The following is a 24,375-nucleotide window of genomic DNA, read 5'->3' as shown; positions in this document are numbered from 1 at the left end:
CAAATTCCTTGTGTGTCCAATCACACTTGGCCAATAAAAAATTCTCTTCTCTTCTCTTCTCTTCTATTCTATCCCAATTAATCACACAAATTCTGCCCACACCTTTTGATGCCATACAATCCCAGATCATAACATTGACTGGGTGTTTCATGGTGCATGTAATGCAATCAGGATGCAATGTTCTCCGATTCTTCTTATGTATTTTATGCCATTATTACCAAACAGGAAGAACTTTGTCTCATCACTCCAAATAACACTGTCCCATTGTTCCTCTCTCCAGGTTACATGGGTTGTAGCCCAGTTTAGTCTTTTCAAACTTTGTTTGAGAGATAAAAGTGGCTTTTTTCATGGAATTCTAGATTTTAGGCCAAATTCCTGCAGTCTGCGCCAAACAATCCTTGCACTCCACTTCACATTGCATTGCGCCATTTCATCTTGTATACACCCAGATGATTTACTTCTGTCACGTAGGCAGAGTTGCTTTATTCTTCTAACATCATTTGCTATTTTGCACCTTTTCCTGCCTTTACCTGTATGGTTTTGTAATGACTGAGTCTCCTTATACCTCTTCAAAAACTTAGAAATGCCATCTTTGGTTAAGTTTTCACCCATTTTTCTTCTAATTTATTTCTTCTAATTTCAACTGCAGCCTTGTTCTGGGCAAGCAGTCAACTCTTTACTTCATTACTTTAACTTTATTACGTTTTACAAGCTCAGTAAATGAAAGAACACAAAAAACCCCCAACCAGCTTGATAACAATCACATAACACACTGACAAATGTTCTCCTCTCAGCTTCAGTATATGACATCAATAACTGAATCTTACTGTGATCTGGTTGGTTCATTGCCAAAACAAGATAACTGATTGGCTCTCTAAATACTCATGCTTATTGGCTACAATCAGATGAAGGAAAGCTATCCGATATCTACCTGAGCAAGTTATGTTTCCTTTTTCTTCTTAGTTGGCTATAATTTTTCATGGTCTACAGATTGAACAAATTTTATTGCATTGCATTCTTGATTCAATTATTTTTTCCATTGATACATAATTTTATGGTACTATTCCAAAACAAAGTGGTGTTATTAGCTATCAAACCTCAAAAAAACACTTTTCCCAAAAGATTTTCACAATTTTGGCCACTACTGTGCTGTATATTTATGATACACTATAAAAAATGTATTAAATTATATGACATTTGCAGGAGGAAAATGAAAAGAAGAGTCATCATAAGGACCATTCAGATAGTGAGTCAACATCTTCTGATAAGTGAGTATATTTATTTTATTAATCAGATTTATATGCCGCCCCTCTCCAAAGACACATAGAGTGTTTTACTCTGTTTAGTTTCTTTTTCCTGTCATACTAATTTCCTTTGTATATTCTGTTTCTTCCGCGTGTGATTTTGTTGCTACAACTTACTACAAGTCCACTCAAGTATATAAAATGGTTTTCATATTACTAGAATCATTTAGAAAGAACAGAAATATCAATGAAACTGTTTGGGCAGGCAGTGCCTTATAAATGTTTCAAATCTGATTAAAGACAGAAAAAATATTTTTTTTTTTTAAATAATATCTGCAATTTCACAATCAAATAAGGCCCTCTTTGGCAAGACTGACCACATTGCAGCCTGGATGGCCACCACAAAGTTGTATATCAGTGCCACGTCCACCATCAGCATTTCCATTGCCCATTTCTCACACAGGCTTGCAGCCGGCAATCACTTCCCTTTCACTGAGATCATCCCCTGGCTCTGCCCTGATGCGGAAACACCACAGCCATTTACAGCTCTGCCAACCTCTCCTCTCCCCTTCTCTCTTCCTGTGTGGGGACAGAGGGAGGGAAGGGAGGGAGGGAGGAAGGAGATGGGAATGAGAAGTAGGGAAGGGAGAGCGGAATGGAGGAAGGAAGGAGTTGGGAATGAGAAGGAGGGAGGGAGGGAAGGAAGGAGGGGGAAGGATGAAGAAAGGAAGGAGATGGAAATGAGAAGCAGGGAAGGATCGTGGGAGATGGGAATGAGAAGCAGGATAAGGAGGGGGAGACTGGAATGAGATGGAGGGTGGATCCGAGGTAATTCCTGCCTTAGCATTTAGCTACCAGCAGTCCTGCTGCCCTTTTGCCATCCCTTAGCCTCTCCTGGTGGTCTCCCATCCTGAGGATGTTTTGGTTACAAAGCCAGGTCTCCTCACAAAGAGACTCCCTCTGAGCCATGCACCTTTCCCTCCTGCATCCACCATGAGCAACCTGGCCAAGGAGAACAAGCATAGCAGCAACAGCGTTGAAAAGGAAGTAAGCACTGCTGGTTGCCCCCTCAGGGAGACGGCTGAGCTGGGAGCTCAAGAGCTGGACTGGTGCTTCTCTTCTGCTGCCCAGGGCCCTGGGCAGCCTGCACTGCCATCCTATGTGGCTTGAGGGACAGCTCCTCTGGTGTAGTAGGCTATGTCGCTCACCCTGGCCTCACCTTCCTACTGTAGAGATCTCCAGATACACCTTTCCAGCCTTGCCTGATCCCCCATAGGAGCCAGAGGACTGTGCTGATGTGTGTGGAAGTGTGGAGGAGCAGTTTGCAAGAAGCAATTTCCTTTAAGTCCAACTTCTGCCTTGACAGATCTCTGGAGGAGGGGGTGGCAAGGAGCTGCGTGAGAGAAGGCTGCCCCAGCAAGCCATCATCCTTATCACATATGATTGGAAATGGAGATTTCTTTTTGAGAAGGGCCAACGCCCCTCGTGCAGGACAGGGAGCACTGCTACCCTGTCTCCTCCTTTTCTCCAGAGATCTGTCAAACAAGAAGTTGGACTTGGAGGAAACTGCTTAGTGCAAACTTTCTGCTCTGTTCTCCCACACATGGCAGCAGCATCCTCCTCCACCTCCTGCTTGGTTGGGAGTGAGTACCGAACAGGGAAACACCAATAATGTCTAGAATTGGGAGAAGAGCATATCCCTTGACATGCTGTACACACATGCACACCCACACCATTCGTTGGGAACTTTTATACCCATATTTGATCTTACAAACTGCCAATTAGGCCTGGACTTGGGGAGAAGACCCTCTCCTTCCTCTGTGGATAAAAGTCTCCAAACATGGGAAATGGTGCGTGTGCATGTGTGCACACGCTTGGCTGCCAGCAGTTTGGGAAGGCGCAGTGCTTGTGGGCATTGAGTTGTCCCCATGTCGAATTAGCTGATGTGATTTGTTCTGACTCAGCCGTCCCGAGTCAGCCATGCCCATCTAGTCACGGTGACCCAGGTACTGACCCCTTGAGGGCAACCGTAATGCTGATACAGCCCTCAATAAAATTGAATTTGACACTCCTGCATTAGACTAAAGTGACCACTAGACCAAATACATATAATTTTTAAGCTTGCAGTAATTAGTGCATGAAAAAATGCTTCATAACAATGTAGCTACTGATCTGGTAGAGGTATGAGTATATCTTTATTTCACCTAAAAGAACCAAAATCTGTTAATTATCAATAGCTTAGTAAACATTTAAGCTAGTTTAAATGTATGTGTTTGGGGGGAGGGGAGGTTTGCTAAAAAAAATACATAATCTCCTTTAATGCATTGTTTCATTGCATTCTTTGTCTGATTCAATGCCCTAAATAAATTATTATAACCTTTCTGACTTTTCAGATATATGTATCCTATAAGCTAGTGCTCAAAGATTTTAAAATAATTTGTTTAAAATATTGTAAAATAAAAAAACTATATTTATTGGTGTCTTATTTTGTCTTTTAATTTACAGTTCTGGGAAGAGGAAAAGGGGACCTTTTAAAACTATCAAGTTTGGGACCAATGTTGATTTATCAGATGACAAGAAGTAAGTAAAGCCAAATATAAAACCACCTGAACACTTTCCCTTTATTACCATTTTTTTTCTTAGATTGTGTTCCCAAGTATATTTGGCTACATTATTTTAAGCAGCATCAAGAATCAAGATGGCGATCCGTGCAGATGCTTAGTCACATCGCTAAGCAGTGAAAGTTAAAAAGTTAAAATAACTCAAGTATAGATATAGCAAAATCAGCAAAACCAGCAAACCAGGTTCAACTTAACAATAAGGAGTGACGAGACACAACAAGCAGCTCAAAGCAGCAAACGGAGGTACATTCCAGAGTGAGGGAGGGAGAGAAAACAGAGGGAGCATGTTACCAAAGAGAGAGAAAGAAGAAAAACCATGCCGTCGTTTATTAAAGTGTGAGAGGCGAAACCTAAAACTACCTAACAGAGGGAGTACATTACCAGAGAGAGAGAGAGAGGCAACCTATGTAATCCTGCCATTACCCAGCTGAGGCAACCCAATTAGTTCTGCTGATCCCCAGCTGATTTAAATTACTTCCCTGCTAAAGAAGCCTCCCAGCTGATCTCCATACTGTTTGACTGCAGTTGCAACTAAAGTGCTTCCTGCCTGCCGAAGCAGCACCAAACAAGGCAATCTGAGGCTTGGAGCTTCAGCTGAGCCGTTCCTTGAAACAAAGTATCTAAGACTCCCATAAACAAAAGGAATAGGAAGGAGTAAGTCACAGGGGACTTTCAGTTGTAGCAGCTAGGATTTCCCCAACCCAACCAGGACCGCTCTGAAGCCCTAATTCCCCCGGCACCTGAAAGAAAGTGAAAAAGAAAGTGGGAAAGGACAGCCCCGACTCTGCAAACACCCAGACGTGTTAGGAGACAGAAGAAGCAAAATAATCTTAATTCAAAATAAATCAAGGCTAATTGATACCGAAGGGAGAGTGAATCTTGCAGAAAGCGCAGCCAATTCCACAGCACTTCAATTTAACCTGGGTGGGTGGAAAAGCGAACCGTGAAGAGCTTGATTCCCTTCTTGACACTACACAGCTCCCTGAAAAGTACCCTAGAGCTTTCAAAGAAGCACAATCGATTCCCCAGTCCTGCAAACTGACCTGGGTGGATTGAAGACTATAGGAAAACCTCCTGCAGATCATAAACGTCTGTACCTTCCCAAAGCTAGGTAGCTGATCCCAAAGGACTCTGAAGCAGCAGCACTAGGAGTCCAACACCATAATCCCAACTGCTTCCACACTTAAACAGGGAATCACCATTACAACGTGGATTACTTAACAAAGACTGGGCTTTTACTCCCAAAACCACTCATCTAGCAGTGACGCTCCAAACCCCCCCCCCTCGTGGCTGTAAAGTAACCTAGCAGTCACATCTAAAACCTTCAACACCCCCCCCAGTGGCTGCAAAGGAACCCAGTAGGATTATTAAGACTCACCCCAGCAACTATGCCAATCAAGAAGAAACCCCAGGTAAATAATTCTGATAACTTCAATAACATTTGCTTTATATGCAACAACACTATTAATATACAAGTAGGATTTACAAAATGTCACTCCTGCAAAAAATCAGCTCACCATACCTGCCTTAACATAAATAAACATGTCGCCACTTTTCTTCAAGATAATCCCTCATTCTACTATTTCTGCCCATCTTGCATTCCCAAACCAGACTTCTTCAGCAATTTGTCCGATGTAATCCTAACAACAGTCTCTAAAACTCAACAATCATACACAGAAAGCATAGAGTCACGGCTTGCCTCCATAGAAAAAAACATCCAAGATCTGATAAACGCTAAAACACCAAAAGAAGTACCCTACACCACTCCACCACCACCACTTTATACTCCACCTAGGCAACCACAACCTCAACCTCCAAACCCAACTACAGACATCCCCACCCTAGTTAAAGATACCATGGAGCGTGAACAAAAGCGTCAGAATGCCATCCTATTTGGCCTGGAGGAAAATGGGGAAACGGATTTAACAAATATACGTAATATCATCCGCAACCAGGGTCCTCAAACAATTGCCCCTGATGACATCTTAGAGGTCACTAGTAGCGGCCCTGTACTGAGGTACAATGATGGATCAAAGGCTCCCCGATTCTGCAGAATAGTCTGCAAAAGTGAAACTACCAAACAACATTTCATCAAGACCATGAACACCATCGTCAGAAATAACGCCAAATACAACAAACTCAGATCCAGACCAGATCTAACTACTTCAACGCATCCGCTCTCGTGAACTATGGGCCGAACTTAAGCAATGTTGTGATCATGGCGAAACTAACCTATACACAGACTACCGCTCTGAATGCATCAGAACCAAAACCCACAACCCTCCCTTCATCTCCCAACTCACCGCCCCTCCTCAGCCATCCTACACTTCTCTACCTACCATCCCTCACCAACAAATGGACATCCCCAGCACTTCCAACAAAGAATAGGAAAGCACGCCCCTTACTACCTCAATTCAATCCAACTTCAACTCAACTCAATCCAATTTCATTCCTGAACACAAATTCAATCTCAAATGTAAACTAATCAATGCAAGAAGTATTATCAACAAGTTGTCTGAATTCCTCCTCCTACTTGACACTAATATATTTGACATAATCTTTGTTTGTGAAACATGACTGAATACATCCTATCCTGACTCCATCATCACACCAAGTAACTACCTTGTTTTCCGGTCTGACCGTGAACTTCGCAGAGGAGGTGGTGTAGCTATATTCTATAAAAATTCACTCAATCTAAAAAACATCCAAGTTGCACATGATCTTATCCTTCCTGAAACTATAATATGTGATCTTTCCCTCAACACCACACTCCGCTTCCTGCTTTGCTACAGAGCTCCGGATTACGACATTACTCATGCAACAAATCTAACCTCCCTACTCACGTAGGCAACCTCCTGCCCCTATCCCATTATATTCCTTGGTGACCTCAACCTACCACACATCAACTGGACCCTAAACGAATGCTCCACAGAATGTATACATACTGCCCTTTACAACGCCGTCACCAGCTTGGGACTTGAACAATTAGTATCAAACAATACTAGACTCAATAGCTGTCTTGACCTCATATTCTGTAATAGCAAAAGCGCTATCTATGGACTGCATATAAAAGAACCCTTCTCCAACAGCGATCATAGTATGATTAACTTCAACCTCAATCTATACCATCCTAACACTCACCTGAAAAACGCGACACCTAAGTACAATTTTAGGAAAGCCAACTATGAACTCATTGATGCCAGTCTCTCAATTGTCAACTGGCAATCTTTGTTCTCCAACTGTAACACCATTGATGATCTCTACAACACATTCTTACTCCAAATTAAAAGACTTATGTTCCACTCATTTCATCCAGAGGTAAAAGAAAAAATAACTTACCTGTCTCAATAAAGAAACTACAAACCAAAAAAAGATCTCTCTGGCGTAAAAGCAAAAAAGGCCAAGTAACCAACTTCAAAAGCCGCTACAAAAGCATATGCCAGCAAATAAAAGCAGAATGTCTCAACTGTCACAACAAACAAGAGAAAAACCTCCTTCGCACCAAATCTAACCGAGCGTTGTACAACTTCATCAACAACAAACTCAATGACTCTAGACCAGGGGTAGGGAACGTTGGCTCTTCTGTGACTTGTGGACTTCAACTCCCAGAATTCCTGAGCTAGCATGATTGGCTCAGGAATTCTGGGAGTTGAAGTCCACAAGTCATAGAAGAGCCAACGTTCCCTACCCCTGCTCTAGACCTATACCACCTCTCGTAGGACCCAACAACAAAGAATACCAAGATGATCCATCCAAAGCTAACCGCTTCAACTCTTTCTTTGGCTCTGTCTTTGTTAACAGTAATGGCTCATCCCCCATCTTTGCAAATCGCACCTCAAACTCTCTCAACAACCTAACTCAAATCAAATTCACTGTAGACTGCGTTGAAAAAGCAATCCGTGACCTCAAAACTTCCCTATCAGTTGGACCAGACGGTCTTTGTGCATATTTCCTAAAAAAGCTTTCTTCTGCTATAGCTGAACCTCTAAGCATTATCTTCCAAAAATCCTTAAGGACCAGCACACTCCCCAAGCTATGGTCAAAAGCAGTAGTCATCCCCATCTTCAAAAAAGGAGACCCTTCTCTCGTTGACAACTACAGACCAATATCACTATGCTGCGACTCATGCAAAATCATGGAATCAATTATAAATCAATCAATCACCCTTTACTTATAATCTAATAACCTACTCTCTAAAAAACAATTTGGATTCAGAAAGAAATTATCCTGCAACCTACAACTACTTCACTGCAAAAACATTTGGACTACCCACCTAGATCAAGGAAAATCCATTGATGCAATTTATATTGACTTTTGCAAAGCCTTCGACTCAGTGGTCCACGACAAACTACTCCTAAAGCTCAAATCCTATGGCATCTCAGGATTCCTCCACAGTTGGATTACTGCATTCCTGTCAAACAGGCAACAAGTTGTCAAAATTGGAAGCGCCATTTCCACCCTGTCCCTGTCAAAAGTGGTGTTCCCCAGGGCAGCGTACTAGGTCCTACTGTTTTCATTCTCTACATCAATGACCTCTGCGATCATATCGCAAGCAACTGTGTTCTTTTTGCCGACGATGTAAAACTTTTCAACACTACTGACAACACATTTACTCTTCAAAAAGACCTTGACTTTGTCTCAGATTGGTCTAACACCTGGCAACTTCAAATATCAATCAACAAATGCTCTACCCTCCACATCGGCAAAAAGAATCCAAACCTCATATATAAACTGAATAAGCAAATTCTCACAGCCAACCCCCACTCAGTAAAAGATCTTGGAATACTAATATCAAATGACCTTAAGTGCTAAAGCCCTCTGCAACAATATCGCCCAAAAGGCTTCTAGAGTTGTTAACCTGATCCTATGTAGCTTCTGCTCCGGCAATCTCACATTACTCACAAGAGCCTACAAACCTTTTGCCAGACCCATCCTTGAATACAGCTCATCTGTCTGGAACCCATACCACATCTCGGACATCAACACCCTTGAAAACGTCCAAAGATATTTCACCAGAAGAGCCCTTCACTCCTCCACTCGAAACAGAATACCCTACGAAAATAGACTAACAATCCTGGGTCTAGAAAGCTTAGAACTACGGCGCCTAAAACACGATTTAAGTATTGCCCACAAGATCATATGCTGCAACGTCCTACCTGTCAATGACTACTTCAGCTTCAACCGCAACAACACAAGAGCACGCAACAGATTCAAACATAATATTAACCGCTCCTAACTTGACTGTAAAAAATATGACTTTAACAATCCAGTTGTCGAAGTGTGGAACTCATTACCAGACTCAATAGTGTCAGCCCCTAACCCCCAATATTTCTCCCTTACACTATCCACGATTGACCTCTCCAGGTTTCTAAGAGGTCAGTAAGGGGCGTACATAAGTGCACTAGTGTGCCTTTCGTCCCCTGTCCAATTGTCTTTCCTTTATCTCATATCTCATCTCATAGCATGATTCCAGTGGTGATTATTAGCATATTTTTTAAAATAAAAAAACCTATTTAATTAAACAGCCCGTTTTTTTAATCATTTGTTTCTAATATTGTGTTGCAAATTTTGTTACTCAAAGTAAGTGCACAAGTTACCCAAAATAAGACAGTTTAGTTCAGACTTGTCAAACACAAGGCCCACAGGCCATATCTGGCCAGCGATGTGGTTAGATCTGGTCCACAGGGCCGCCCTAGAGACAGCAAACGACCAGCACCTGGTCCACCCCATTCCAAGCTTGGAGACTTTTATCCTTTAAACTGCCTTCTACCTCATAGTTCCCAGCGACTGGTAAGATCCCACATAGTTGGTCTTCTCCAGGTCCCGTCAGCTTAACAGTGTTGGCTGGGGGGCCCACGGGGAAGGGCCTTCTGTGTGGCTGCCCTGGCTCTCTGGAACCAACTACCCCCTGAGATCTGGACTGCCCCCACTCTATTGGTCTTCCAGAAAGTATTGAAGGCCTGGCTTTTTTTCAGGCTTGGGGCCGTTGATCTCGCAATTGCAAGGCCCGGCCTGAATGATATGTATGTATGTGATTTTTAAACTGATTTTTAATCTTTTATGATTTTTTAAATTTATTTTCTATATCCTGTTGTAAGCCACCCAGAGACTTTCAGGAGTTGAGTGGCATAGAAATACAACAAATTAAATTAAATTAAATTATCCATATCAGACTGCCAAATTGCCAATCATGCCTGGGCTTGTGAAGAAGGCCCTCTGTGGATAAAAGTCCTCAAACTTGGAATGTGTGCATGTGTGTGAGCATGCACACATTCACTTGGCTCTCAGCAGGAAAGCAGGCATAGCAGCAAAAGCCTTGAAAAGGAGGTAAACATAGTTGTACGCCCCCTCGGGGAAGTGGGGCTGGGAGGGCGAGAAGCTTGTAGGGCACTGAATTGTCCCCACATTGAGTTAGCTGTTGCAACTTGTTCTTGGTCTGCCCCAGCTATAGACCACAACAAATGCAGCACACACAAAACCTGTTCAAACTTTAATGTATTAATTAAGGACTACTAATGAGCTTTCTTAGTAGTCAAATTCAAATACAATTTAAAGCAGTCTTTTCTGAACCACTGACTGTTAATGATTCAACTTCATTAACAGCCAGCATTAGTCCACAAAATAATAACTCATTTCTGAATCAACAGTCTTGTAGATAATAGCAATTTTACAGTGTTGGCAAAATGCCCAGAAGCAATTTGCAGGAGAGGGAGCAAGAACCAATCAGACAATTTCTGGAGTCAGGACACAAAGGAATGTGAACAAAGTTGTATCCTCCAAATTGCTGCCTTCATCATTATTCCTAAATAGGCTAGGGGAGTGGCCAATTATCCCCAAGCCTTATTCCCGAGGAGACCTCCTCCTGAAGAACCATTCCTGCCTTTTGGCAGCTCTGCATGCCCATGTATTGAGAATAGACTCCTCCTCTCCTCGTCACTGATCGGAGGTTCTGAAGGCCCTGGCTAAATCTCCACTTCTGGCACTGAGTCCTCTCCAGTCTCCTCACTGTCCAACTCAGGTGTCAGCTACACAGGCCACTGGCGCATCACCACATCAGCCAGTTCGCTGTCGGAATCAGCTACCAGCCGCATGGGCTGCTGACATGCCACAACAGTTCCATCCAGGGGTGAGCTACTGCCCGGATAGCGGGGAACGCAGTGGAGTAGCGAAAATGGAGCTCTATCCCAGAGCGCCCAATTTGCAATGAAAGATGTTGAAAGAAAATGCAAGGCATCCTGCATAAGACATGCCCACAGTGTGGTAGTAAAAATTTTGGTAGCCCTTCACTGGTTCCATCCTACCCCGGCCATGCCCAGTGAGCGACATAAATCTAGCCACACCCACCTAGTTACGGTGACCCAGCTACCTGCCCTTTGATGCTGATGTGGTCTTCAACGAAATTAAGTTTGACATCCCTGATTTAATTTTTAAATTGTATGTTTTTGCTTTTATATGTAAAGAGTCTAGAACAATAGAGATAAGTTCTTAAGAGAAATTCAATTCAAATATACTGCTCAAAAATAAAGGGAACACTTAAAAAACAGAATATAACTCCAAGTAAATCAAACTTCTCTGAAATTAAACTATCTACTTAGGAAGCAACACTGATTGACAATCAATTTCATTTTGTTGTCAGCTCATTCAACTTTGTACAGAACAAAGTACAGTGATCCCCCGGTTATTGCGTCCCCGACCATTGCGAACAGGCTAATTTGCGATTTTTGAACCCGGAAGTCAGAACACCATCTGCGCATGCGTGCCCTTTTTTTTCTATGGGCACGCATGCGTAGATGGCGCCGGGCAGATCAGCTGCTGGGCGGCTTCCCTAGGTCTTCCCCCTCTTGGCGGGCATCAGCGAGGAGTTTCCCCACCGCCCACGCAAACTCCTCGCTGCTGCCGCTTCGCTCGGGCCGCGGCCCGAGCGAACGGCTTGTCCGCAGCCTGCCTGCCCGCGTGCCCACGGCTCGCGCGCCCTTCTCCCGCCCACGACCTTCGCTCGGGCCGCTTCCCAGCTGAGTACTCAGCTGGGAAGCGGCCCGAGCGAACGGCTTGTCCGCAGCCTGCCCACGCCGTTCGCTCCCCCTCTTGCTGGTGGGAGAGCGAGAAGCCCTCCCCAGCACCCGCTCGCCCGCCCTTCGCCCGGCCACCCGCCGTTCGCTCGCTGCTCGCCCGGCCACCCGGGTTCGTTTGGCTTGAGGGCTCAGTTGGGAAGGCGCGCGGGTGTTTTAAAACGTCGCCGCCGATATGGGGGGCTTGCTAGCACCCCCCCAAACCCAGGTTGGGGGTTCGGGGGGGTGCTAGTGAGCCCCCCATGTCGGCGGCGACGTTTTAAAACACCCGCGCGGCTTTCCAATGAGTCCCGAACACAAACGCGGAAGTTTGACGTTTGTCTTCGGGACTCATTGGAAAGCCGCGCGGGTGTTTTAAAACGTCGCCGCCGACATGGGGGGCTCGCTAGTACCCCCCCAAACCCCCAACCCGGGTTAGGGGGGGTGCTAGCGAGCCCCCCATGTCGGCGGCGACGTTTTAAAACAGCCGCGCCGCCCCCAATCTTCGGCTCCTCGCTAGTGCTGCGGAAGTAAAAACACCATCTGCACATGCGCAGATGGTGTTTTTACTTCCGCAGCGCTACTTCGCGAAAACCCGCTCGTTGCGGGGGGTCCTGGAACGGAACCCTCGCAATGATTGGGGGATCACTGTATTCAATGAGAATATTTCATTCATTCAGATCTAGGATGTGTTATTTGAGTGTTCCTTTTATTTTTTTGAGTGGTGTATTTTTCTCGATCAATGTATAAATGAGATATTATTGCTTTTAACTCAAATCATTTTTCTTAATCAATGACTATAATTTATTTAAAATTAAATTCCACAAAAAATAGAGTAAATTTTCCAGAGCATTCAGGAAATAAATTTTTCAGAGAACACCAAGCTGCCAGCCCCATTGATTAGTATCCCTAATTCTCATCATATTTATTAAATATATCAGGACAGTTTATATACACCATCAATACTCTGGAGAATAAATACTCATCCCTGGAATTAGACTAATTATCTTTGAAATCATGCATTTTTGCAGAATGGAATTAAAAGTGGAAAGTCTAAATATTATATTCAACTAAGACTGGAGGGACATTTATGATAATCTTTTTAAGATTGATATACATAGATGATGGCTTAAGAATTATTAATTTAATTGGATTTATATGTGTCTGAATTGTATGCTCATTTTGAACACCTGTTTTGGACAAATTAATACATTGTGACAACTTAATAATTTTCTCTTTCACTCACCTATGTCATTCTTCCTTTCAATTGTCATTATTAAACTTGGTTGCTGTTAGTTTTCTCATGGGTATGCTTAAGGTTTCTTTTGATTTGTACTGTCATTATGTACAGTTATTAAAAACCTTTCAGGAAATAGAAATGCTTTGTATTCCCCAAAATTATTATATAACCAATTCATTTACTGTTTTGTAACAGATGGAAGCTTCAGCTACATGAACTTACAAAGCTTCCTGCTTTTGTGCGAGTAGTATCAGCAGGAAACCTTCTTAGTCATGTTGGTCATACAGTCTTGGGAATGAATACAGTTCAGTTGTATATGAAAGTTCCAGGCAGCAGAACAGCAGGTAAGTTATAAGTACATGCTCCATTTCAGAGGTTGGAGAAGAAAACATTAGTAGAATGAATTTTGGCTTCACTTCAGAAAAACATTGGGTTGCATTGATACAAGAAGAGGATTCTGGGTAGCTATAGACAGTGTCTTCATGACCAGACTTTATGACATAAGCAGTGCCTTGCTGGATTGGACTCTTAGCCCATGTAGTCCAACAAGCTGTTCTCACATAAGCTAACCATTAGTCTCCTAAAATATGTCCATCAGAGGCAGTCACACTGCCATTAAGGCTATTAACCATTGAGTCCCCATAACATCCATGAATAGGACCTGCATTTTTTTTAGTCAACCAACTTGGTAGCATCTTGTGTATCTGACTTCAAAAATTGCATTTTGCATTGTGTAAAAGGGAAAAAATTCATTTTTTCTGTCTAAGTTTCTTTTTCATTGGGTAGCCTCTTTTTCTCATATTTTGGGAAGAGGGAAAATAGCTTCTCTTTGTTTGACAATAGTCAAACTGTATTCCCACGTGATAGATTCTGTTTATAACATATAAATGTATTTATAAATGTATTATTGCAACATTCATTGTAACATTTTGTGCAAATAAAGGTATTTAATGAAATGTATATATTAGTGACTTCTATATGATTTCTATATTAATGACTTCTATATGGTTCCTCAGGTATCTCAAATTTGCAGATTGCTAAATAACAGTATATTTCAGTTACATCCCCATTCATTTGCCTCAGCCTTAGATTAAAAAGGCCCAAATGTTGTCACCTAGCTAACAGCAAAGTTTTTCCCATGCCTTGATCTTCTTAGCTTCACTCTGAGCCTTCATTATCTCCCCTCTATCCTTTCAAATGTGTGGCAATCAAAACTATGTAGCGGTCCAGATCCCAATTAATTTTTCAGTTCCATTTCTTATTATCTCTAACATGCTTTTGGCATGGAGTGAAAAGTAGCAAATTCCTTGAATGATGAAATCCACACACTTTTCCTTCTATGTGGAAAGTCAGGAAGGGAAGATTGAAATGCTTAAAACTTCACTTTGTACAGCCAAATAGATTGTGAACAATTAGAAAAGATAGTGAAATGCATATTGAAATCAACTTTTTTCCTTGTTTATTTTTAATTTGTGAAACTGCCTTCAAATATACTATTTGGTGCCACCCCTCTCCCTTTTTTAATGCTACTACCTATTTTTTTGTAGAAAGAAATTGTGATTCAATCCCTACCTCTCCATATCTGCTATAATATCTACCCAATTTCCCCCTAAATAAGACCTGGTCTTATTGGGGTGGGCACCAAAATAAGCACGAGGGCTTATTTTCAGGGGATATGTCATTTTTTTTCATACAGGCAGCTGTACAGCACATCCAGCAGGCCGCTGCCACCAACATGAGGGGTGGGGCCATAGCATGGCCCTTGCATGCTCCACTCCCACCGTTCTACGTCATCTTACAACACTCCTCTACATTTGCCTATCCATGCTTGTTCACTTTACTCCTACAGCAGGAAAGAGGCAAGACAACCACTTGAGGCTTCAAAGCTCTGTCCATTGCTACGTCAAAATGCCAACTCAATGAGAGGGGATTAATTTTTCTGTAAATAGTTTCAGGAGAGTCCACTGAATCTACTCAGAGCGATAAATCACTGCAGGGTGCTGCCACTGAACGATCAGGCAAGGCAGGGGGTGAGGGCATGCATGGGTTGTGGCACCACCCACGCCCCATACCTCACTTGATCCTTCAGTGGTAGCATTGCAGCAATCAGTGCACCCTTCTGGAATCATCTGAAGAAAAATTAATCCCCTCTTGTTGAGTTGGCATTTTGGTGCAGCAATGGAGTTGATTTCAATGGAGCCTTGAGTGGTTTTTTCTCTTCCTACTGCAGAAGTAGTGGGACCATCCCAGCCAGTCAGGCATCGAATCACTGCCGCTGCAATGGAGTCCGTGTGTGTGCCTACCACCTACTCGTCCCACGTCAGCCCTGCTCTCCATGGCACACTGCAGCTGATCCGAGGCACAGAAGCTGATGCCTTTTGGGCACCTCCCTCCCTCTATTTCTTGCTGCAGCATGGTGGAGGGCTGCCCCCCCAACCCCCTCCTCGCTTCCATCTCACCACATATGCCTCTCCAGTCATGGCCATGCTGGCTTTCCCCTTCTAAAGATGAAGCAATCTGGTACACAGGGAGGTACCCAATGTGGACTGCCAGACATGCCGTGCAGCCACTTTTCCCATCGTGGCTGTGGCCATCAGCAAACAAAAACAAACCAAGGGATGGAGTGGATGGACTCTTAACTAGGGTTTACTTTTGGAGTGCACACTTAAAAATCAGGCTTCTTATTTTTGGGAAAACGGAAAGTATCAAGATAATAAGGGTGTAAACTTACACTTGTATCCCTTGTCTATTTTTCTTTCTGGTCATTTGCAGAGGACTTTGCTTCTTCATTCATTAAACTGCTTTGAATAAACGTATCATCTCAAACAAAATTATTCTATGAAAATATTGCTATGAAAACTTACATGGATATCTTTAAAATTCTGTTGTTTTCCCATGTGTATATTGCTCCTTATTGTTTATATTGTAAATATAATTCATCGCTTATTTTGTTTTAATTGTAGGTCATCAGGAAAATAACAACTTTTGCTCAGTCAATATAAATATAGGCCCAGGTGATTGTGAATGGTTTGTTGTTCCAGAAAATTACTGGGGTGTCATGAATGACTTCTGTGAAAAGTAAGTGTTGAATTTGCTATGTGTCTTTCTCTAAAACAGAGATGATAAACAGAGATGATAATACTCCAGGTGTAGTCAGACTGTAATTCTCAGAAACCCCAAATAAATCCCCTAAAGTACCTCCTCTCCTTCAGCCAGTGATTTTACCACATCCAGTCAAATAAATCAGTTTAAATACATAAATATTAAGACCTTCAATTAAAATGTTAAAGTATAAAAACATAGAAAACAGATAGCAGAAAAAGTCCTAGTTCTCCATTGTGCCTTTTCAATTGATTAATCTTTTCAAAAACAGTTCTGTTTTTAATTATATTTGTTATGTTTGCCATTGTCTTCTATATTTTTATGCAACTTCTAAGGTAATGACAATATTTGTATGTAAGATAAATGTTATCATCCTAGCTAGAATCCATTTACCCAACACAAAATACTCTTATGCCATAATTCTTGTAATTTCTTAGAAAGCTTCTTATACTTTGTTGCAAGTACGTATTTAGATTACACGGATCACATGTGATGAAGGAAAAGGTTCCTAGTCTAATATTCTTTTGAGCATAAGCAAGCATTTATGTATACGTAAACTTTTCCAAATACTCATTCTTCTCTTACAGAAACAATATGAATTTTCTAATGGGTTCTTGGTGGCCTAATCTGGAAGATTTATATGAAGCCAATGTTCCAGTTTATAGGTTTATTCAACGACCAGGAGATCTAGTATGGATAAATGCTGGGACTGTTCATTGGGTTCAGGCTATTGGCTGGTGTAATAATATTGCCTGGAATGTTGGCCCTCTTACAGGTAGGATATTGATATATCTTACTATTGAAAAATGATTTAGAAATATTTCTGAAATTTCAACTTCTAACAGATATGTAATATGTTATAAGACACAGATTGAGCTGTAGCACTAGAAATTATAGTAATAATTTTCTTTTTCTTTTGGCTTAACAAAATACCTTTTCCTTTTACATTTATTACATCTATGCCAAGATAATGTTTAAAATATCCTAGGTCCTTTACCACTGATGACTTACTCAAGTCATCAAACACTGTTTTGATTATGTGATCTTCCTTTGCACACACACATATATCATCAGCGTACACAATAATCATGATCTGTTTATCCCCATGAACACAGGCATCTGCTACACTTATTTTGAATCCCATCTTTAACAATTTTACATTCAAACATGTATTCCAATTTCTAGCAGATTTCTTCAACACCTGATGAAGTGGACAAGGCCATTGGAGCTGTGAGTTCCGCCACCTGCCTACTGGATCCGTGTCCCTCCTGGCTGGTTTCGGCCAGCAGGGAGGTGACACGGAGCTGGGTCCAGGAGTTTGTCAACGCTTCCTTGGGGAGGGGGTCCTTTCCATCACCCTATAAGGAGGCGCTTGTGCGCCCCCTCCTCAAGAAGCCTTCCCTGGACCCAGCCATACTTAATAACTATCGTCCAGTCTCCAACCTTCTCTTTATAGGGAGGGTTGTTCAGAAAGTGGTGGCGCTCCAGCTCCAGCGGTCCTTGGAAGAAGCCGATTATCTAGGTCCCCAGCAGTCGGGTTTCAGGCCCGGTTACAGCACGGAAACTGCTTTGGTCGCGTTGATGGATGATCTCTGGCGGGCCCGGGACAGGGGTTTATCCTCTGTCCTGGTGCTCCTTAACCTCTCAGCAGCTTTCGATACCATCGACCATGGCATCCTTCTGTGCCAGCTGGAGGGGTTGGGAGTGGGAGGCACTGTTCTTCAGTGGTTCTCCTCCTACCTCTCCAGTCGGTCGCAGTCGGTGTTAGTGCGGGGTCAGAGGTCGACCCCGAAGTCTCTCCCTTGTGGGGTGCCTCAGGCATCGGTCCTCTCCCCCCTGCTATTCAATATCTACATGAAACCACTGGGTGAGATCATCCAAGGGCATGGGGTGAGGTATCATCAGTACACTGATGATACCCAGCTTTACATCTCCACCCCATGTCCAGTCAACGAAGCAGTGGAAGTGATGTGCCGGTGTCTGGAGGTTGTGGGGGTCTGGATGGGTGTCAACAGACTCAAACTCAACCCTGATAAGACGGAGTGGCTGTGGGTTTTGCCTCCCAAGGACAATCCCATCTGCCCGTCCATCACCATGGAGGGGGAACTACTGACCCCCTCAGAGAGGGTCCACAACTTGGGCGTCCTCCTCGATCCACAGCTCACATTAGAGAAACATCTTTCGGCTGTGGCGAGGGGGGTGTTTGCCCAGGTTCACCTGGTGCACCAGTTGCGGCCCTACTTGGACCGGGAGTCACTGCTCACAGTCACTCATCACCTCGAGGCTCGACTACTGTAATGCTCTTTACATGGGGCTACCTTTGAAAAGTATTTGGAAACTTCAGGTCATGCAGAATGCAGCTGCGAGAGCAATCATGGGCTTTCCCAAATATGCCCATGTTACACCAACACTCCGCAGTCTGCTCCGCAGTCTGCATTGGTTGCTGATCAGTTTCTGGTCACAATTCAAAGTGTTGGTTATGACCTATAAAGCCCTTCATGACACCGGACCAGACTATCTCAGGGACCGCCTTCTGCTGCACGAATTCCAGCGACCAGTTAGGTCCCACAGATTGGGTCTTTTCCGGGTCCCGTCAACTAAAGAATGTCGCTTGGCGGGACCCAGGGGAAGAGCCTTCTCTGTGGCGGCCCCGACCCTCTAGAACCAACTCCCCCCAGAGATTAGAATTGCTCCCACCCTCCTTGCCTTTCGTAAGCTTCTTAAAACCCACCCCTGCTGCCAGGCATGGGGGAATTGAGATACTCTTTCCCCCTAGGCCTTTACAATTTTATGCATGGTATGTCTGTATGTATGTTTGGTTTTACAATAGGTGTTTTTAACTGTTTATATTGGATTGTCATATGCTGTTTACTACTGTTGTTAGCCGCCCCGAGTCTACGGAGAGGGGCGGCATACAAATCCAATCCAATCAAATCAATATAGTGCTTGCTTTCTTTAATTTATAAACCTTTCTGGTGTCATTAAATTCAAAACCTGGTGCTGATTTCAAATACATCTCTTCCGATAATGTAGCATTTAAGTACGCACATTCAAAATCCAGGTGTTTAATCTTAAACCCCTTCTTCAGTGCTAATGATAACATTAACCTCATTGATTCAGCCTTTGCTGTAGCTGAGTATGTTTTGTCAAAATTATACATGTACTTAACCTTGAGCCACTAATCTAGCTTTGTAGTTTAAATTACTATCTGCCATGGTTTTCAGTCTGTAAACCCAACTAGAACCTATTGCTTTCTGATCCTTGGGCAATGACTAAATATCAAAAATATTTTGTTTTTTCAAAACCTCAAACTCAACATCCATTGCTTTCTTCCAATTGCTTACTTCTTCCATATCTCTCTGGTAATTCTGCATTACACACAGCTTTCTTACGTCTTTCCTCTTGAAATTGCCTTTGTTTGACACAGTCAATTAACTTTGAGGTAACAATGTTGATGGTCAACGATGTATCAGGAATGCTTTGGAGGCTTAATACAAACTGCTCCCAACTTTTATCTAATGATGATAGCAGAATGTAAGTCTTATGTTCTTCAGGAAATGATAACAATAACCCTCTGCATCCCAACTCAGCAAATAAATTCTTCATTTTGTGCACATGCTGATTGACACACTCAGCAGGGTGCAGTTTCAGGTTATAGAGCTGTTTTGTCAGTGTTGTGGTTGGCTCTGGGCCAGCTCCTGGCCCAAGGACTGTGGGGGTGGATGTGGGTGAATTTTCCCAGTGTCAAAGGCCTGTTTTACTGCCGACTGCTTCGGACAGCAAAGTATCGTTGGAAGCAGGGAGTGACTCTGAAATGGGACCCTCAGAAGGGTCATGGCAGACAGCCGATTAGGAAGCAATTCATCATCATCCTTATCTTCACTGGACTCTGATGAAGAAGCAGTTATAGATGCACGCATGCGAAGGGCCATGAATACAAGAGAGCAGCTACGTAGGTATTACAAGAGATAAGAGAGTTCACCTGTGGTTGGGTGTGGTTCAACTAATTAGGGCTGCTGTTAAATGGGCAGTGTGCCGGTCTTTCAGCCATTATCTGTTCGTGATAGTGGATGTGGCTTGACTCCAAGGACTATGTGCTTTAATATCAGGACTCTGAACGTAAATCATAATTAAACACGTGAGTTTAGACAATGTCTGAAGGAGAGTAGCTGTGACGACTTCACAGCTACTTGTTAATTGCTTTGAGTTTTTTTGTTTTGTTTTGTTATTTCACTGCATACATTTATGTATTGTATGTTTGTGTATATGCTTTTTAAATAATGCGGTTTTTAGGCTTTTAATGTTAAATTGTTATTTTAGACTTTTAATATTAGATTTGTTATTGTATATTGTATATTGTTGTGAGCCGCCCCGAATCTGCGAAGAGGGGCGGAATACAAATCTCCCTGCCTCCTCTGCGGTTGGGAGGCTCCTTGGGGAAGGTGGCCGCAGAGGAGGCAGGGAGAACTTTGCGCCACTTCGGAGCCCAGCGCAGCGCTTCGTTGGGAAAACCTTCAAGGAGATAGTGGCAGCAGGAAAGAAACGGGCTCCGAAGCGGCACAAAGTTATCCTGTCTCTCCACCTCCTCCCCCTGTGGCCGCCTTCCCAAAGGAGCCTTCTGGCTGCCCAGGGGGCGGGGTTAGCTTTGTGCCGGGGGAGCGGGGGCTGCCACCCGAGCACTCTTGCCCAGCGGGAGGCGAAGCACTGGGGTGGGGGTGGGGCTGTCGGGACACCTCCCACCCCAGCACTTTGAATCCCGCCGGCTAAGAGCACTCGGGCAGAAGCTTCTGCCAGACATGGGCGATGAGGGGGAAGCTTCTGCCCGAGTGCTCTTGGCCAGCAGGATTCAAAGTGCTGGGGTGGGGGTGTCCCGACAGCCCCACCCCCCACCCCAGTGCTTCGCCTCCCGCTGGGCAAGAGCGCTCGGGTGGCAGCTTCTGCCAGACACGGGCAATGAGCGGGACGAGCGGCGCGGAAGCCGATGGCTGTGGCAGCTGCTGCAAGAGGCTTCCACGCCGCTCGTCCTGCTCATTGCCCGTGTCTGGCAGAAGCTTCTGCCCGAGTGCTCTTGGCCAGCGGGATTCAAAGTGCTGGGGTGGGGGGGGCTGTCGGGACACCTCCCACCCCAGCACTTTGAATCCCGCCGGCTAAGAGCACTCGGGCAGAAGCTTCTGCCAGACATGGGCGATGAGGGGGAAGCTTCTGCCCGAGTGCTCTTGGCCAGCAGGATTCAAAGTGCTGGGGTGGGGGTGTCCCGACAGCCCCACCCCCCACCCCAGTGCTTCGCCTCCCGCTGGGCAAGAGCGCTCGGGTGGCAGCTTCTGCCAGACACGGGCAATGAGCGGGACGAGCGGCGCGGAAGCCGATGGCTGTGGCAGCTGCTGCAAGAGGCTTCCACGCCGCTCGTCCTGCTCATTGCCCGTGTCTGGCAGAAGCTTCTGCCCGAGTGCTCTTGGCCAGCGGGATTCAAAGTGCTGGGGTGGGGGGGCTGTCGGGACACCTCCCACCCCAGCACTTTGAATCCCGCCGGCCAAGAGCACTCGGGCAGAAGCTTCTGCCAGACACAGGCGATGAGGGGGAAGCTTTTGCCCGAGTGCTCTTGGCCGGCAGGATTCAAAGTGCTGGGGTGGGGGGTGTCCCGACAGCCCCATCCCCCACCCCAGTGCTTCGCCTCCCGCTGGGCAAGAGCGCTCGGGTGGCAGCTTCTGCCAGACACGGGCAATGAGCAGGACGAGCGGCGCGGAAGCCGATGGCTGTGGCAGCTGCTGCAAGAGGCTTCCACGCCGCTCGTCCCGCTCATTGCCCGTGTCTGGCAGAAGCTTCTGCCCGAGTGCTCTTGGCCGGCGGGATTCAAAGTGCTGGGGTGGGGGGGGCTGTCGGGACACCTCCCACCCCAGCACTTTGAATCCCGCCGGCCAAGAGCACTCGGGCAGAAGCTTCTGCCAGACATGGGCGATGAGCGGGACGTCACTTCATTCCTCCACGTCACTTCGCCGCTTCGCCGCTCCTTGTGGCTGGGGGGGGAGTTAGGAAGGTCCTACTTCTCCCCCCCCCCCAGCCAAAAACTCAAAGCCTATCTCCTGCCGCACGGCTGTTTTAAAAGGTGACAGCCGGGCGGCAGCGTTTTTTTTGCGGGGTTTTTTTGTTGTTGCACGGCTTAATTGACTTTACATTGTTTCCTATGGGAAACAATGTTTCGTCTTACGAACCTTTCGTCTTACGAACCTCCCCCCGGCACCAATTAAGTTCGTATCTTAAGGTACCACTGTACTTTATACAACGCTGCCCTTGATTCCCCCTCCCCCCCTCGTTGAACTGTTGACTTAACAGTTCGAATTTTCTTTTTAATATCGGCGAGTTGTGCTTCTACCAAACAGTTCTACTTTGGTTTCATCTGACCATATGACTTTCTCCCAATAGTCTTCTTTCTGGATCATCCAAATGCTCTCTAGCAAACTTCAGACGGGCCCGGACATGTACCGGCTTAAGCAGGGGGACACATCTGGCACTGCAGAATCTTGAGTCCCTGGTGGCATAGTGTATTACTGATGGTAGCCTTTGTTCCGTTGGTCCCAGCTCTCTGCAGGTCATTCACTAGGTTCCCCCGTATGGATCTGAGATTTTTGCTCACCGTTCTTGTGATAATTTTGACCCCACAGGATGAGATCTTGCATGTAATCCAGATCAAGGGAGATTATCAGTGGTCTTGTATGTCTTCCATTTTCTAATTATTGCTCCCAGAGTTGATTTCTTCACACCAAGCTGCCTATTGCAGATTCAGTCTTCCCAGCCTGGTGCAAGGCTACAATTTTGTTTCTGGTGTCCTTCAACAGCTCTTTGGTCTTCACCATAGTGGAGTTTGGAGTGTGACGGTTTGAGGTTCTGGACAGGTGTCTTTTATACTGATAACAGATTCAAACAGGTGCCATTACTATAGGTAATAAGTGGAGGACAGAGGAACCTCTTCTGTGAGAGCCAGAAATCTTGCTTGTTTGTAGGTAACCAAATACCTATTTTCACCATAATTTGCAAAGAAATTCGTTAAAAATCAGACAATGTGATTTTCTTGGATGTGTTTTCTCATGTTGTCTCTCTCTCTCTCTCTCTCTCTCTCTCTCTCTCTCTCTCTCTCTCTCTCTCTCTCTCTCTCTCTCTCGTAAGTGTGAAAAAGGGGCATAAGTCACATAAGTTTTCAGGGCTGTTGCGACTTTGAACGGTCAGTAAATGGACCATTGTAAGTTGAGGACAACCTGCCTTACCTCCTAGATGTTTTCTGTGGAGCTTCAAAATGGACTCCTGATCTGCTTCTAAAAGAGTGCACTGGTCAGACAGATAATCCTCAACTTCTGTTCTGACCCCAATGGAGGCCAACATTTCTATTTCTTGAGTAAGACAGTGAGTTCTGCCTCACTTTATCACCGTTCTTGCCACAATCATTAAGTGAATCCCTGCAGCTGCTTGTCAGAAGATCTCAAAAGATGTTCATATAACCCTGGGACATTGCCATCATCATAACTACAGACCAGTTGTCAAATGTCCAAAGTTTGATCCAATAATCCCTTTATTTTTCTAACAAAGCCCTTTCTTCCTAGAATGAAGAATAGAAAGAATAAAATGGAAAAGGGGATTAAAAGGTGATAGAAAAAAAGAAAAAAAGAAAAGGGTTTGGTTCAAAGTTCTGCTCAGATTAAAGAAATTGGAGTTTGAGAAGGGTTGATTAAGCTTGGAGTATTGTTTTGTTTGGTCTTTTTTAACTTTAATTATTTTTTCTATTTAGATATATGAATTTAGGAACTGATCTGTTTTAATAAATTTAGTCCTTCCTTCCTTGTTCCCTCCATTTCTCCTTCTTTCCTTCCTTCCTGTTTCGCTTTCTTCCTTCCTCTTTCTTTCTTTGTCTGTCTGTCACTCTGTCTGTCTCTCGCTCTCTTCCAGAGTTTTATTGCAACACATATAGTTTCAGACACAGATCGTTATTTTTCCATCACTCACCCCAAAAACACCCACCAAAAACGGCATGCAGTATAAAACAGACTGGAAAAATGCTTGTGTGAACACGGAGGCTGCATTGTGCCATACCTCTGCAGCTTGCAAATCAAGAAGGCCAGCAGTGGTGGTGG

General features: G+C 44.3%; 1 protein-coding gene across 4 annotated transcripts in view; it reads left to right on the top strand.

The window, feature by feature from the left end:
- KDM6A (lysine demethylase 6A) overlaps positions 1-24,375 on the top strand; it is a 279,276-nt gene that overhangs the window by 232,308 nt on the left and 22,593 nt on the right. For all 4 annotated transcript variants that reach the window (XM_070750519.1, XM_070750522.1, XM_070750520.1 and 1 more), the window contains 5 exons: positions 1,204-1,268; positions 3,750-3,824; positions 13,349-13,497; positions 16,117-16,231; positions 16,843-17,030. In XM_070750519.1, coding sequence (XP_070606620.1) covers positions 1,204-1,268; positions 3,750-3,824; positions 13,349-13,497; positions 16,117-16,231; positions 16,843-17,030 — 592 coding nt within the window. The remainder of the gene's footprint in view (positions 1-1,203; positions 1,269-3,749; positions 3,825-13,348; positions 13,498-16,116; positions 16,232-16,842; positions 17,031-24,375) is intronic.

Source organism: Erythrolamprus reginae, chromosome 4, assembly GCF_031021105.1.
Source record: "Erythrolamprus reginae isolate rEryReg1 chromosome 4, rEryReg1.hap1, whole genome shotgun sequence".
In the NCBI taxonomy this organism is placed as follows: Eukaryota; Metazoa; Chordata; class Lepidosauria; order Squamata; family Dipsadidae; genus Erythrolamprus; species Erythrolamprus reginae.
This window is presented reverse-complemented; position numbering and strand designations above follow the sequence as displayed.